This window comes from Xiphophorus couchianus, chromosome 20 (assembly GCF_001444195.1).
Source record: "Xiphophorus couchianus chromosome 20, X_couchianus-1.0, whole genome shotgun sequence".
NCBI lineage: Eukaryota > Metazoa > Chordata > Actinopteri > Cyprinodontiformes > Poeciliidae > Xiphophorus > Xiphophorus couchianus.
The window spans coordinates 11176976-11193989 of record NC_040247.1 but is presented as its reverse complement, the minus strand read 5'-3'; the positions used below and the strand labels follow the sequence as shown (position 1 = coordinate 11193989).

Below are 17014 nucleotides of genomic sequence, written 5' to 3'. Positions count from 1 at the left end.
GAAGGGGGACATGCTGTCATGAAGGAGAATGACTGTCTTAAGTAAGAGTTGGGGGGGTGAGGTTGTTATTTTTATAATTAACATTATAGTGGGAATAATTTTAGCACAAAGTTGCTGCTGTCTTCCATTTCTTTCATTATGGATTTCTCTTTTGTTTATCAGACAGAAAAGCAATTAGGAACGTCACACATTACCCCCTCAGAGTATAATTGCTGACCAGTGATGCATGAAGTTAACGTAAAAATTATTTTGGCGTGTGAATCCAGGCAGAAATTCTCACTGAGCAGATTAAGCTTCAGTCTGACAAAGCTGAGCTTCTGCTGGATACCTTAACCCTCAGATTTTAACCCAGATTCTCTTTAAATCAGACAAATGTGGTGGGATGGTTTGTTTCTCCTCTTTTGGAAGATCAGAAGCACATCTAATGGGCTTTAAACATATAGAAACTCACTACAAGTAGAAACAAAGCTAAAAAAGGATCTGGGTATGAGCTTAAAAGCTAAAAAGAAGGATTGGAATGAAGAGAAGGTATTAATGCCACTGAGGAATTTTTAACGATTTATGGCTTTGACAGGTAGAGCTGTTGAGTATTATGTTGCTTTGGGGCGAAGCAAGTGATGAGCCTCTAAAGCTGCGAGTGATTCAAGTGGATATGTTGGTTATATTTCCCTCCAACATATTCAAACAGAAACAAGAGAATAAATCTAATTGTTTTCCAGTGAAAATTATGTTTTTATGTCGTACCTGTTTTGCTGACTCCTGCTTGATGTTGCTTCTCTGGTTTCCTCTCTGTCCCTCAGGGCCCCATGGGACCCAGAGGACCACCTGGGCCCTCAGGATCACCTGTAAGTACCTGCTTTACGCTGAACACACCACCCAAGCTGGGAGTGACCATGTATACTGATTAACACAGCATACTCATGCTACGGTCTTATATTTGTAAAAGTGCATGCTGCATTGCATGTGCTCTTTATGATCCACCTCAAACAGCTGTACTGACCTTCATATTACCACAGAGTTTTCAGACTGCAGGGAGGATAGCATATCACAAGCTGGCAGACATCTTTTAAATGAGACTGTGGGCTTTTTTTCCGGCACCTTAGAAGACTTTCGTCTCCCAGCTGCAGCCTGCGGGGCTTTTTCCTGTGCCACATCCCAGACAGATTGCTGAACACCTGACAATTTACCTTTCATACTGCCCAGTGGGCTTACAACACCCCGCCCTCCAGACACACACATGCACGCAAACACACCCTTCCTCTTTCCACTACAACCAGACTTTAGCGCTTTCAGCCCTTCCTGCCAGCTTGCAGACAGCGCCACCTGCCCCGCCTCTGTCCTTTGGTTTAATTACAGTGATGAGCTCAGATTCAGAGACGTTTGTCAACTTAACATATGATGCACATACATGGTAGAGTCTTATGAAAGGCATGACTTCTTTTTTCACTGGAAACAGCGAAAAAGAGAATATAGTTAAAAACTATATTAGCTATTGTTATTTAATGCTTTTTGTCACACAAATGTGAGAAAAATGGGAAAAAAAACCCCGATGCCTTGATTTTCAGAAGCCCGATAGAACAGCGTATGAATAGTTGTTGATTTTTGTCATATTGCTGCTTTTTAAAAAATCAACAATTAACAGCATTGTTGTGTTTGTGAGTGAAACAGATCTTAGTCGTATCCGATTACCTTTCGCCTCCCTCATCTTCTCAGGGCCCACAAGGTTTCCAAGGCAGCCCAGGAGAGGCTGGAGAGCCTGGACAATCTGTAAGTACCCTGCTGTGAAATGTTCCTTCTCTTGGAAAAGCTCTGCAGGATTTGATACTTTAATATTAGCCTCTGTTATAACCTTGTCTCTGCTTTTTTACTGCCTTTATAGGCAGATTGTTTTAGGGTTTTTTTCTATTTTTTGTTCATGGTATTCACATTTCTTAAGAAATTGATCTGAACTAAATAAGTCATTCTGAGGCTCCTCGTTGTTCCAAATGTGAAAAAAGTATAATAAGCCTCTAAAGTCAGCACTTATGTTTGGGAAGTGCAGTTCATCTGACTGTGTCACCTGTCTGATCTGTGTTCAGACTCCCAAAGCTAATGGAAAGCAGTGCAGTTTCCTGTCTGTGCTACATTTCTTGACAACTCCTATCTAATTTTTTTGTGCCCATCTAGTTGCTACATTTTAATGCCTCAGATTATCTTCAGTGCTCCATTAGGTCTCAGATTCTGTGACACAAACATGTCATCCCACTGGGAAAAGTTTGGCAGTCTCTTTTCTTTCTGTCTTGATTTCTTTTAACAGTGAACAAGCTTGGTTTTCTCCAGTAAGAATATAGTTTTTAGTTTTTTTTTTCTCTTCTTTTCTTCTAGAGTCAATCTACCCCAAAACTCCCTAAGCTCATGTTATCCATCTTTTCCCAACCTCCCTTTTCCCCTCGGCAGGTCGACAGGACGAAGTCTCCCCACTGCTGTGATAATCTGCTCATGTGGAGATTACACAGACATGTCTTCTCTTTTTAAAATGTGCCAGCACATCATTAAGTGTGATTAGAATCAAAAATCAGCTCCAGAAAATAATTGGAGAAGTCACAGTTTTGGCAGTGTGCAGTTCAGTGAATCAGAAATGTTTGGCCTAGTGTTTCCTGTCAGAATATAAAATTGTGAATGCATTGCACTTCATTAGCTTGAAAAGATCATGATAACTTATCTGTAATACTAACATAGGGTGCCCTACATAAGATCAAACATTGATAGTTTGATCTCTAGCATGAGATAAAATAGCAAGTAAAAAATGTCAGCAAGGGTGGATGAACATGATAGCAATACAATCACAGAATGACTGTAATTGTTACAGTCATCCTATAATTGACTGAAATTACAGGAAAGGTAAACAAAATACAAGGCAACCTGAAATTTGTATAATTATATTAACGTTATTGTGTCCACATCTTTTCGATTTCTTATTTTTTGCTATTTTTTAATTTAAATTAGTTAATTGAACCATTTCTTAATGTGAAATTCAGAAAAAGCTGGAACAATGTCACTGCTAAGGATTTTCTTATACAATACAAACATATCAGTTTAAGAGATAGCATTAATTCATGTTTATAAACTAGTTGTGGTTTAATAAAGTAAATACCCATAAAGGTCAGAACTTAACATTTCTGACATTTCACTTTTAATTAAAATGAAATGTTTTACTTGCTCTTCTGTTTGTATCAGACCTGATCACAGAGAGAAAGGCAGCCACTATCGTTATCACTCATCAGTTAAAAATATAAACTGTGTGCTGTTGCCCTCTGCTGGCTATAAATGGGAACTGTGACTCACCTTTGTTTTTTCTTGTGTCTCCTTCACAAACAGGGCCCCATGGGTCCCCGTGGCCCCTCCGGTCCCCCTGGAAAACCCGGAGATGATGTAAGTGAAATTAATTTATTTAAAAATAATAATAATAATGATAATCATTTGTATTTTAATAAAGTTTTTTTAATATCTTAACTATTTAATTAACTATTTAATATTTATTTGGATGGGTTAATTAAGAACTTGTAAATTACAGCAAATTGTCATAATAATGACATATTAAACAATAAATTTTTCTTGCAAGACAAATTGTGCAATGTGTCAAAATGTGTGAACTGTACTGGTTTCCCAATTTAATGAGACAGCAATAATAGTTAAATTGCATTGTTTAATTGTTATTGTAATTAGTTGATTTTAATTCTTCTTCCCTGTTTAACTATATGTTTTTTCAGTTGGGCACTTTAGTTGGACCAATACATTTTTCCAACTCATCTGTGCTGTTTTCTGTTAATTAAGAGGCAAAGTGTCTTAGAGTGTTTTAAGAAAACTTATTGGGATAAATTATACAACTTATGAAGCTGATCTCCAATTCAGTAGTAAAACATATCTAAATAAATCATATTTATTAATAATTTATTTCATTTATAATCTGGAATACCACTTGTTCAAATGCCTGCTCAATATAATACCCCTCTTTGTCCACATGATGGCAGTAGACATGACGTTTTACATTTTGTCCACTAGAAGTGCTCGTTGCAGGTGTCGGTATTTGCAAAAACAAAACAAAGGCATGCAGAAAGACTAAGAATACATGTTCATGTGATTTACTTAATATGTTTCTATTTTAGGGTGAACCAGGTAAACCAGGAAAATCAGGTGACCGTGGACCCACCGGACCTCAGGTGAGTCCTTTCAGTCAGCTACTTTTTCTAAAAATCTCTGATTGTGCAGGAAGTTCAAAAAAGACATTTTTAACTTGGGAAATGTTACAATGTGCATTGATTATTGTAAACAAAATGAGTTAATGATACATTTTGTTTTCATGTTTTGACACTTTGTCACTGCTAAATCTCAGTCACAATAAATGTAACTTGAACTAAATAACAGCATTCAACTTGCAATTTTATAGAATAAAAAAAGCTTGATTCAGATCTATATCAACACTGAGGTACTTCCTGTGGCTTCTCTAGGCACAAATTGTAAAACACCTGTCTTATTTAAGATTTAGCACTCACTCTAAGCAAACTAACTGCCTTTCAATGAGATTAATTATGTCAAAAGGTGGGTAAATGTTATTAGTATAACAATTTTGTATCAAAGCACAAAATGAACCTGCTGTAACTTGTTAGCATTCTTTGTCTATTTTCTGCTTTGATAAAAGCATAAAAATAATTTAAAATGGACTTTACCTTCATTTCCTTCACTGCAGTGACCTCCTCCAATATTCTTCTTCCTTTTGTTGCACAGGGAGCTCGTGGTTTCCCAGGAACTCCTGGACTGCCAGGCATCAAGGGACACAGAGTGAGTTTGTCACCTTAAAGATTTTCTCCCCAAACATGGAGCTAATAATTCTCAGATTATTGACTGTAGCTTCTCTGCATTATCACCTTCTCAGGGTTATCCAGGTCTCGATGGTACAAAGGGAGAAACTGGTGCTGTTGGTGCGAAGGTGGGAATTTGTTTCCAAGTTGGATATTTGTCAAGGTTGTACTTGTTACACAACCTTTGAAAGCCACATTGGCTATAGTATCAATTGGTCTAACACTGAGTTTACCAGGTATCACAATACTTTTAGGAAAGAAAGAAAATAAATGCTTATTCTTTTCCACTGAATATTTCAGATAAAAATGTTCAAATTCCTTTCTTAAAGTAAGAATTTCAAGATTCTTTGATTTAAGAATAACAACAGAGAAAGATACTGTATAGGTCTCTGACCAACTTCAATTCCAAAACCAATATCGCTGTGAAAGCTGCACTTCTGCTAGTATGTATATATCTAGTTTGTATAATTTTTTTTCCCATACAACCTGTATTTGTGAAACATGATTTTATTGGTTTAATGCATAGAGTGAAAACAGTCATTCAAGCCCATAAGCCCTGTTCTCTATCAGGTACAAGTCAGAGCCAAAGTGTTGAATTGAAGCTGATAGATTTGTTTTGATTACTAAATTCTTTTTCAAATTTATACTAATTTTACTGTGTTTTCTAACCATTTGAAAAATCACTGTCTTTCTGTCTTAGAAAGAAAGTTCTTCATTGAATTAAAATAATCTAGAATCTAAATCTACCAAGGTTATTAATATCCTGACCTAAATCTACATGGCTATTAGGATGTGTTGTTGTTATTCTGGTTATGGAATAGAAAAAATGAAAAATGACTTATAGCCAGAACCTTGTTATGTTGAGCTTAAAGTTTTTTGTTCCAGACTCACTTTCCTAAAATACTTGCTAAATGGAGTGCAGCATAAGCAACCACTGGTATTTCTCAGTTCTCCTCCAGCTTCTGCCAGTTCTCAAAATATTCTCAGTTTCTTCCTTTTTGAGTGGTTTATATTTAAATGGAAAGATGAAAGTGCTTTAATGGCTCGTCTTTCAGCTGTTTGGTTTTATGTTAACATTATAGATAATTCAGATGATATTAATCTTGCTGATGTCCTACCCGTATATGGCACTTGTACCACAGCTTGAAAACTGTGGTTATTGGGTAAACATACACTAAGGTGTTTTATAAAGTGCTTAGACATTAAACTTCTAATTTTTCCAACTTAAGATAGTCAACAGATGACAACTAGAAATAAAAAAAACAACTTTTTATTGAGTTTTGTGAAATTGTCTTGCAATATTAAAAACTAAATGTGTTTGTTTTTTTTAGGGTGAGGCTGGTGCTCCCGGGGAGAGCGGCGCTCCTGGACCCATGGTGTGTGTTTGTTGGCCATACAAAAGCAGCACATAAAAACATCACTTATTCACAGATAATAAGAATGGTAAATTAATATTCAAAGTGTCTTATTTAATTTTTTTCTTGCAAAGGGACCACGTGGTTTGCCTGGGGAGAGAGGACGACCCGGATCCACTGGAGCTGCTGTAGGTGCAACTTTCTTCTCTAAAAGCCCGCTCTGGATTTGGATTTAACACGTTGCTTTGCTGTCTTTTTTGATCAATGAATTAAGATTGGTGAAGTGAAAATTATATACTGTAACTTTGCTGTAACTTAGTGTGTTCTGGGCTCAGGGTGCACGTGGAAACGATGGCTTGCCTGGTCCTGCTGGTCCTCCAGTAAGTATCATTTTAAACATATTTTAATCTATTTAAAATGTTTGTATCTAATAAGGAATAAGTTGAGTTTACCTAACCCTTGTGTTTTTACCCCCACTTTGCTAGTGTGCGTCTGGACTCTAACAGCTGCATGTCTCACCTGTTTTTCGTCTTGTTGTAGGGCCCTGTTGGTACAGCTGGAGCTCCAGGCTTCCCCGGATCTCCTGGTTCAAAGGTAGGCCATAAAATTATCAAATGTAGCACCAAATCAGTTCTTGCAGTTATTTTCACTAAAGTGTTGTTTTATTTTAGTTGTTTCTTTTTTCCTGTATTTTCAAATCATTGACTGTTAATTATTTTCTGAAAGAAACATATTAACATATTTTTAATAACGAACAAGTTTTCTGAAAGATTCATGTATTGACTTTAGGGAACATTTTCTGGGGGAATATAATGAGATTTTGAAGCAGGAGAACTTTGCTCTGCCTCCATCTGGGTTGTAAAATAAAGAAGAATTTTTTTTTTAGTTTTCATCTTCATCTTTTGATCCCAACACTGTATTTTTATGTCTTTTCTCTCTATGATTTATTCTTGCGCGCTGGCAGAGAGACTTGACTCTCTTTTGTTTGGAAAGTCTTCTAGGAATTGTAAATAGAGGATCTCTTTTCAAAATGTAAGAGCTTCACTTGAATTTGTCATAGCAAAGACTGGAAAGAAGTGCTTTTTTTGTTTTATTGTGTTATGCATTTTGATGACATAAAATACTTAAAAATATGATATATTTTGCTTGCTGAGGAGTGTGATAAATTTTATGTGAGTTTTTGTGACTAGTTTAATATCCCCTGATGGAAAACTGTTAAAATAAATATCTTATTACGTGCTTCTGTGATTCCTTGGGGAGGGTTGTTTTTTGAGAGCTGCTTTTTCTCTCTTAAGCATTTATTTATTACAATCTCATCTTACTGTTTCTTCTTTGCTCCTTTGAACCTTATGAGGAAAACTTTGAACTGACTCCAACATAGAAAAAAAGTTGGCTACAGTAAAGCTATCTGAACCTCAGCTGAATATCCTGAACTCCTGAAAAGAAAAAAAATGACAGTTTTATTTAACTTTCTTTATTTATAGCTGAATCTCCTGAAGTGTACATTTTTATTATTTATTTAAAGAAAAAATGGCATGATGATATTTTGTGTAGTGCTCTCATCCTCATTTTGTGTCAGTAAAAATGTAGACACTAGAAATAACTTTGTCAAGGTGAAGAGAAACCTGTCTGTTCAATAGAAGTAGTTTTGCACACAAGTTTTTATGTCACAGCATTAGGTCGGCAAAATTTGTTGCTATTATTTTCATTTTAGTACGAAAGGAATTCCATTCACCACCTGCTGCATACCAGCAGTAAAATGTTGGCCCCGTCTTCACAGAAAGAGAGTTCCCAGTATAACCTTTGAATAGAGGCCCAAGTTTTTTCAGTGCTGAATCAAAACATCTGCTACATATTATCTACTTGGGTTGTTCAATTTTTATATTAATGTTCTGAACCACAGTCATGTGGAAAACTAAGTACACCCCATGGTTTAGTAGTTGGCATCTATAGACTTTGTTAGTTTCTTTCATTTCTGTGGAGAAATCTCATCTCATGATACTTCAGTTTTTATAAAGTTAGCTGGCATTAGTTTATGCACAGTTGTCTAAAAGTCTTGTCACTGCATTTCAATCTGGTTGAGGGCTGGGCTTTGACTAGGTCATTGCAAATCTTAATATTTAATGTTATTTTTTTTCAGCAATTATGTTATAAATTTCCTTCTATGTCTTGGATTGCTGTCCGGCTTAGGACTTAGTTAGGGTTAAGCTTAAGCTTTGCCTCACATTTGACTGCAGAATAATTTAGTAAACAGCAAAGTTAATCATCTTATTAAATAACTACTACTCCTCTTCTCTGTGGCTGAAGGATGATCCCAAATCATAAACACTCCACCACCATACCTGCCAGTAGTCATTGGGCGATTGTACAGAATTTCTCCATACACATCAAGTGTATTTTGGCCAAACATTTATACTTTGGTCTTATAACCTAACATTTCATGGTTCATTCAGATGCAAGTTTGCAAACGAAAATCATGTTGCCATATTCTTTTGCATAATAGAAAATTCTTTCTTCTGGCAATCCCTCCAAACAAACCATACATGTTCTGTGTTTTTGTAATTTTACCATCTTAAACCTTAATATTTGACTTCATATTTGAGACCTGAAGCGTCTGAGATGTTCTTAGGTTTTTTGTTTTTTGTTGGGTTTTTTTGCTAATTCTATGAGCTGTGTTTGGTTTGACCTTGGCGTGAATTAGTTCCTTACAACTGTTCGTTTTGCATATATGAATAACCTTTCTCTCTGTAGTATTAAAGACTTCATTTTGTTATATATTCCCAAAAGTTCCCATGTTTTCCACATCAATGGGCAACAATTGTCAACAAAATGAAAGGATGAATGGTAAGGAAGTTACAAAAAAAGAAGAGGTGCCAGATGACTGGACAGTTTCAGACACTCAAGTGATGATTGGACTGAGGGAAAAAAATAATCCAAACCATGACCCTATGTGAAAACATAGTTATTGTTTGGTTAGCCAAATATTCTGAAGAAATCTTAGATGAGCAAATGTATGGGTACTAGAGATTGTTCCGATATTAACATCTGTAGAATATCTAGATCAGGGATCGGTAACAAAGTGCACGATCCATAAAGGCAGATCTATTCAGTCTTATTGTATGCCTTGTGCTTTGAGCGATGTCATGCTTTAATTATTTATTTTTACATTATATTTAGAATTTCTAGTTTCACTATCTGAAGAAGATTTTCTACAGTTTGTCAGTTTCAATTTATTTATTTTATATTGGCTGTTATAATTCTAATTGCACTGACTGAACAAAGTAAAGTTATATTGTTTTTGCATGTTTGACCAAGCTTGTGAAGCTATTAGTGTATTTTAAATGTGCTCTACTGGGATAAAGTTATCAAATTAATTTGTAATTCAGTACATTTATATGTGTGTTTAAAAAAAGAAATGTTTTAAGTTGAATCAGCTGTTTTTCAGTATTGACTATCGGCAAGTACTAAGCGTCAAATATCAGTATCGGTATCAGAAGTGAAGAAAGTAGATCGGTGCATCCATAGTGGGTAGAAAGGGAGAAAACAGTGGTACTGCATTAGGAATGAGGTGATCCTATGAAGTGTATGATGAAAATGCAGGACATACACAACGACAGTGAGAAGGTGGTTAGGTATGCTGGGGTGGTGCATTTGGTTTGAATGGTGATGCAAAAGGGATCAGCTATGTGTAACATTTAGCTTGCATTGGTGATGGGAAGGTAGACTGACGAGGTTGCACAGCTCCGCCTATTCATTGGCTAGAATGTATGGAGACGACATTATCGTCTATGATGAGGGTAGGGATCAAACTGATGAGAGCCTGGAGAGGTGAAAAGATGCTCTGGAGAGAATAGGAATCATTAGAAGCAGCAGCGCTATCCACTGTACTGTGCTTTGTGCTTCAAGTTTATTCTCAGACCAGAGGAGAGATCAGAGGCTTTAATAACAAATTGGCTTCGTCAGATATTATTTGAAACTGCTTGAAGAGGAGGAAGATTAGGATTAGGATGTTTGGTATGTATGGATTTAATTAAAGCAATCTGTGAAAGTCTTTCCAATTAGATGTACTGATAACATCTGATGAGATCACCTGATACATTGATGCATGGACTGAGTTTCACTTTTTGGTTTGCAAGAATAAGCAGTTTAGGGTAGCCACACATTGCTGTGACTATGGTCTCTCCAAAATCATTTTGTTCTTTCTGTTGCCATTTGAAAAAAGATGAGACTGAGAAAAAATGGCTGCTCCCAGTGGCGCTTTCTGATATGGGCGACATGGGCAACTGCCCAGGGCAGCATCTTGTGGGGAGCGGCATGAGCCCAAAACCCTACGCCAAGCAAATAGAGTTATGCAGATGCAGAACCAGTTTTGTACTACTTCATTGTTAATTACAAAAAAGTATGTGAATATATATATATTTCCACACCTCTTTAAAAAACTGAAAGATCTCTTCTGCTAAGTGGTTGATCCTGAGCTCACGTCCAAATTAATAAATCCTGAAATAAGCTTAAAAATGATCATAAACACTTTTAAACACGTTTGATATATTAGGGAGAATAACTTTAATCGAGATTGTATTTTTTTTTCTTCTCTTTAATTAAACTTTTAGAACAGATGATTCAACAGATAGACCTGTCTGTTTTTTTAAATCAGTAAATAACTAAATGGTTTCCTGAGTGATAATTGAGTTAATTTGGAGCACATGTAACTGGTTTTGAATGAAATCTGTGTTTTCTCTAGATAGTGTCCTCATAGGGCAGCGTAATTTGTTAACATACAGATGAATAAAGATTAAAGTTTTGTTCCTTCTCTAAATTCCTTCTCATAATAGTTCATTTTAATTGAATGAACAATGGATGCCAAGTTTTCTGGTACACTTCAGAAATATTTTTTGTACTTTTAAAAGGTTATCAAAATTCTGTAAAATTAGGACGATCAATTGCATGTGGTCAACACAAATTAATAAATGATTGTCCTTTTGTCTGTGTTGTACTTAGGGTGAAGCTGGTCCTACTGGCGCCCGTGGTCCTGAAGGAGCTCAAGGATCCCGTGGAGAGTCAGGCACTCCTGGGTCATCTGGACCCTCTGGTGCTTCTGTAAGTGATTCCATAAACAAAAATTTTAAAATAAAATTATGCAATAAACCATATTATTAATTCAATAAACCCTGACTCCAGTCAGTTCAAAACACATTTAATTATGAAGAGGATTTATTTTAGCATGTTTGCTTGTTTTGTCTCTTTTTCCTACAGGGTAACCCTGGCACTGACGGTATCCCTGGAGCTAAAGGCTCAGCAGTAAGTTGTTTTTTTTTTCTTTTTCTGTCGTTTGTGTCCATTTCTCACTGTTGTTTGGCCAATTATGTTTTACACTAGAGTTGCACTAGAGTATGAAATACACATTCTGATACATCTGAATCTATAATACAGGTATCTACATTATAATAGAATCAAAGTCCTTTTACACAACCCTTGTGTAAAATAGAGACTGAACATCACTTACTTTCAGTCATGTTCTGACTGCAACAATTTAGATGAGTAATGCTTAAACACAGATAAACATAAGTCTTTACAGTCACTTATTTCGCCTTAACGTACAGATCAGTGATAAAAACAGACAGTAAACAAAATTATCTTTTTGATCATTCAGCCAGTCGACTTCACTTCCTTTTCTCTTTCTCTCTGTAGGGTGCTCCAGGTATCGCAGGTGCTCCTGGCTTCCCTGGACCTCGCGGGCCTCCTGGACCTCAGGGAGCAACTGGACCCCTTGGGCCAAAAGGAACATCTGTACATACTTCATGACTCTATATACTTTATTGGAGCTCTGTTGTTTAGGAACTACCTGGCTTCTAATTTGGATGACAGTACAGAAATTATGTTCGCTGCTAATTTTTCTTTCAGAATAATTAATCTGGAAAATATCGTCCCTTTTTATTACTTCTCTTTATCTCCTCTCTGGATTTAGGGAGATCCCGGTATCGCCGGATTCAAGGGTGAAGCTGGACCAAAGGGAGAAATTGTGAGTTTTGTTTTCATTTTACTCATTTTGAAAGTAATTTTTTTGTTTGTTTTAAAGCAAATAAGAAATGTTTTGTTCCTTCAGACAAGGCTTTTAATATTTAATATTTTTTCTCGCTCCAATTTGATGGTGTTTTTTCTGCACAAATTGAATTTGTTGACAGGGACCAGCTGGACCTCAGGGAGCCCTTGGCCCTCAAGGAGAAGAAGGCAAGAGAGGACCCAGAGGTGAGCCTGGTTCTGCTGGACCTCTTGGACCTCCAGGAGAAAGAGTAAGTATAAAAAGTCTAATTAAACGGGATACTTTGAAGAAAATACAACAAGTTCAAAGTTTAAATTTCTGTTAAATTAATACTTAACCTTTTGTTCATAATGCATGCCATCATTACATCATGATAATGACATAGTTTCAGGTTTTTTTTAACTGATAAAACAATTTTAAACTTTTCTGAGCTTACTGTTCCTGACTTAATTTGGGTCCACCTGGGAATCTCGTAAATATATATTTTATTTGTGATAAAACCATTACTCTGATTGTTTTTGTTTTCTTCATAGGGAGCTCCTGGTAACCGTGGTTTCCCTGGTCAGGATGGTCTGGCTGGTCACAAGGTGAGCTATAATTACAAGGAATATGTAACGAACATGATTCTCAACCTGAAAACCAACAGTGTGGGGGTGCTGTGGTGGCACAGGGGCAAAGCACAACCCACATATTGAGGCCTTAGTCCTCGTGGCGGTAGTCACAGGTTCGATTCCCGGCCTGGCGACATTTGCCGCATGTCTTCCCTCTCTCTCGCTGCCCTATGTCGAACTACTTTCAAATAAAGGCCACTAGAACCAACAAAACCTTTAAAGAAGACATAAATTACATTTGACAAGAATCATTTCTATTTGACAGATATCATTTCATCTCAAGCAATATTTAATCTTTACTGTGATCTACCGTTTGTTAACTGGTCTCAATTGATCTCAATTTGCAAAGTTGACAACTCGGAAATGATTTGTTAATTATTGTCTATCAAACAAGAATCAGCAACATTTTTGTCATTTTTTTATTGTTCCCTTCAGAGCATAGATTGAAAATGCTTTATAAGCAAATTAATATTTTACTATTATTAAAAATACTATTTGTTGTAGTTGTAGTAGTAGAAATAGTAATATATCAAGTCCCGGATGAAATTTCTAAAATATAATTTTACAATTCTTCATAATTCTTAGATCAAGTTAAGTTGAATAAAGCAGCGTATAACTAATTAAATAACAAGGTTGATGATTTGGGTAACAAGTCTCTTGACACCTCAGAGTTCACTGATCTCAAATCAGGTTTCACTCCTGAGTTAATAAAGATTAAGGAAAATGTTCCTCTCCTGTTTTATTTGGATTTCACTCTGATTTTTACCACCATTTAATGTAATTCTGCTTTGTGGCCACCAGATGGAAGCATAGTCCACAGTCCCACCATGCCTATATATGACCTACATATGCCATATCACTTAGGCCTATGTCTCATTTAACATTATCTTCTCACAGACAGTTTAATTTAAAATAAAACGAATCTATCACAATGTAAGTTTCTCATCTTCAGTAGATCAATAAGGAACTGCTGAAGAACACTCTTAACAGGAAAACGTATTTCCTTAGAGGTAGAAAGAAAATTGTGCCACCCAACAATTTGGGCCTAACTGAATGACTTTCTTTATTTTCTACAGGGAGCCCCAGGTGAGCGCGGACCCCCTGGGGCCAGCGGTGCCAAGGGAGCCACAGGCGACCCTGGCCGTCCTGGAGAGCCTGGTCTTCCTGGTGCAAGGGTAAATTACGCTTACAGTGTTCTGTCAGTTCACACTTCACAAATCCCCCTGGTTAAATCCTAATTAAGTCTTATTTATAGTTCATCACCTAAACATCTAGTTTACAACATGACCTATTTTTCATTCATTCATCATTTTAAATGAGATAAAGCCTTTAAAGGCTGATGAATGATGTCATGCTCTACATATTGGCTCTACAAATAATTGGCTCTACATAACCAATTATTTCATTTAACAGTATTTGCAACCATGCTCCTGCAGCTTATTTACATTGGTTAAATTATTTTCTTCTCTTCTCACTGACAAATAAAAATATCAGTAAAGCTGCTCTCATTCACATTCACGTAGCACTTTATTCAAATCCTGATTCTGCTACAGTGGAAAACAATTATTTTACATAATTTAAATACATCTGCGCTGTTGTTTTGGTTGTGCTTGTTAAAACAGAACATGTAAATCTGTTGCTGTTCTCACTCCCTTCCTGCAGCAGGCTCCACTGTGGAAACAAGTGAAGCTGGATTAAAGTTTGGCCTGAAAGTCTCTGAAAAAGCCAACATATTCCTAACACTTACAGCTGCAGCAGGACGTGTGTGCAGCAGAAGAGCAGCCATATATACAAACTTGAGAGTTAGCTTCACTATCTTAGCATTTAAGTTGATGCCATGTTAGATAAATAAAAGCAAATGGTTATTTTGCATTTAGGAGATAAATAAAAAAAGGTAACATGTTTTAAAACACAATCCATTAAGCAGGTACAATTAAAGTCGCAAACTGACTTAATGCAAAGTTTTGGTAAGGATTTCATGTGTTTGTCTTGACTGTTTGTCTTGACTGTTTGTCTTTCTCTCAGCTTTTTTTATTAACTCTTTTGGATTGTAGCTTTCAAATTTAACAGGTAGACAGGACATATAAATCAAGCTTGTTCCTCAAAGCTTGATCAAAATGAGTAATTTTAATTCTCACTTGCACAGCACTTTTTCTAGCTCCTGCAGTGATTAAACTGCTTCACACTTGCATAAACACACCGTGTTGTAGTTACCTTCCTTTGCTCTCATTCACATGTCATTTTCCTTAATTATTGAACTGCTACTTCCTGCATAAATTACCAGTCTGAAGTGTAAATGCTGTTTTCCACAGGGATTTGTTTTTTCCTACCAACCCTGTTTTGTGTGTATTTTAATAGAGTCATCTCTTGGTTCATTTGTTTTTTGTTTTTCTCGATCTCTGACAGGGTCTGACTGGTCGTCCTGGTGATGCTGGACCTCAGGGCAAAGTTGGGCCTTCTGTAAGTGCAATTTTTTGTGTAACGGATGTATGAATGCATTTCAAGATTTATTTATTTATTTTAATTGTTAGTTTGTTGGAATTATTAGCTATAATATTGACTTAAACAAAACCTTGAAGTGCTTTAAAACTAAGATTTAACAGAAAAGACAATTATCTTATTAATTTTGGATGAACTCTATGTGCTCCATTTATGACACTATTGTTCAATTTAATTATTTATAACTTTATTTCTCTTTTAGTTAAGAAATAATCACAGAAATCTTCAAATCTTGAAATGCAGTTTAATTTATCTGTACACAATTTTCCAAAACTTTCCTATGACAGTATGTTTTCAATTATTTCGATTCTAAACACTCTTTGGACCAACTCAGAACAAATTGTTGGCAGATATTTTTATATTAAGACATAAAAACACATTTGCTTACAAAATGATTCCTTTTATATGCAACCAAACACAGTAAGGTATGAAACGATGCAAACTGAAATCACAAAAGGCTAAAATGACCAGAAAAAAGAAGAAATCATAACAAATAACAGTTTTTCCCCAATAATAAGCTTCTTTAAAGTTGTAGCAGTCTTCCATAAACTCACATTGTCCAAATTAAATGAGAGGTGGTGAACATTTCCACTTACACACTTTCATGTCATTTAGCCCCATAGGAGCTGCAAACAATTGCAAGGTTTTGTCTCTAATAGAAGGACTATATCATCTGCTAAACAATAAAAGAAAATGTAATGTGTTTATATTTTTTCTAAGCAAAAAAATAATAATCTGTCAGCCCATGCATGTGGGGGTGTGTGTGTGTTTGTGTTTAATATCTTATATAAAACAGCCAGGAAGGGATTTGTAATTCAATTTTAACTGTACGAAATGTGAACAGCCATTATTCATCTGCTTTAATGTGATTTTTGCCACAACCTTTACATGAAAACGCACTAACAAATCATTCTGACTCCGCTCAGACATTTTCTATCTTCGTTTTGATATTTTCCCTCAACTTTGGCTTCATGTCACTGCAACCTTAGCTTTTCTGTCACATCTTAAACATTTCAATCTTCATGCGCTGTTTGTGATTTTGATTTGATTTGAATTTGCCAGGGAGCTCCAGGTGAGGACGGACGTCCAGGACCTCCCGGCCCTCAGGGAGCCAGAGGACAGCCTGGTGTCATGGGGTTCCCTGGACCCAAAGGAGCAACTGTACGTATTACAAGCAAAGTTAAATGTGTCCTCTATGTGACAAGATTATTTATCTGGTCATTATATGACCAAATGATAGATGACTTTCTGAAAATCTATTCCTGAAACAAAACCATACAGCAGACTGGATTAGCACCATCTGACTTGCTCTGCTGCACCAACATATGCAACTTCTCCCCTCTATAAATAGGTGCAGGACCGAGCTCGGCCGCAGTGGCATATTGACTGACAGGTGCTTCTTATTTTTACTGTTAACAGGGTGAATCTGGCAAATCTGGTGAGAAAGGACTGGCCGGAGCTCCTGGTCTGAGAGTAAGTTGATGTTTTCTGTGTTAATTAATATGCAAAAATTTATTTCTGAGGATTTTAAGAAATCATAATCCATATAATGTCTGCTATAAAGTACCTGTATAGGGTAGAATTTCTTTCACAAAGATCAGTATGAAGTATTGATTAATTGTGGAAAGCAACTATTTTTACATTATTTTCAGTTCAAAGCTCAGCATTTTG

At 36.1% G+C, this 17014-nt stretch overlaps 1 protein-coding gene across 2 annotated transcripts in view; it reads left to right on the top strand.

Moving 5' to 3' along the window:
* The window catches only part of col2a1b (collagen, type II, alpha 1b), a 50651-nt gene that overhangs the window by 11915 nt on the left and 21722 nt on the right, over positions 1 to 17014 (top strand). For both annotated transcript variants that reach the window (XM_028002896.1, XM_028002895.1), the window contains 20 exons: positions 801 to 845; positions 1714 to 1767; positions 3358 to 3411; positions 4146 to 4199; positions 4765 to 4818; positions 4913 to 4966; positions 6170 to 6214; positions 6328 to 6381; positions 6529 to 6573; positions 6734 to 6787; positions 11192 to 11290; positions 11447 to 11491; positions 11882 to 11980; positions 12159 to 12212; positions 12376 to 12483; positions 12767 to 12820; positions 13921 to 14019; positions 15251 to 15304; positions 16406 to 16504; positions 16763 to 16816. In XM_028002896.1, coding sequence (XP_027858697.1) covers positions 801 to 845; positions 1714 to 1767; positions 3358 to 3411; positions 4146 to 4199; positions 4765 to 4818; positions 4913 to 4966; positions 6170 to 6214; positions 6328 to 6381; positions 6529 to 6573; positions 6734 to 6787; positions 11192 to 11290; positions 11447 to 11491; positions 11882 to 11980; positions 12159 to 12212; positions 12376 to 12483; positions 12767 to 12820; positions 13921 to 14019; positions 15251 to 15304; positions 16406 to 16504; positions 16763 to 16816 — 1278 coding nt within the window. The remainder of the gene's footprint in view (positions 1 to 800; positions 846 to 1713; positions 1768 to 3357; positions 3412 to 4145; positions 4200 to 4764; positions 4819 to 4912; positions 4967 to 6169; positions 6215 to 6327; positions 6382 to 6528; positions 6574 to 6733; positions 6788 to 11191; positions 11291 to 11446; positions 11492 to 11881; positions 11981 to 12158; positions 12213 to 12375; positions 12484 to 12766; positions 12821 to 13920; positions 14020 to 15250; positions 15305 to 16405; positions 16505 to 16762; positions 16817 to 17014) is intronic.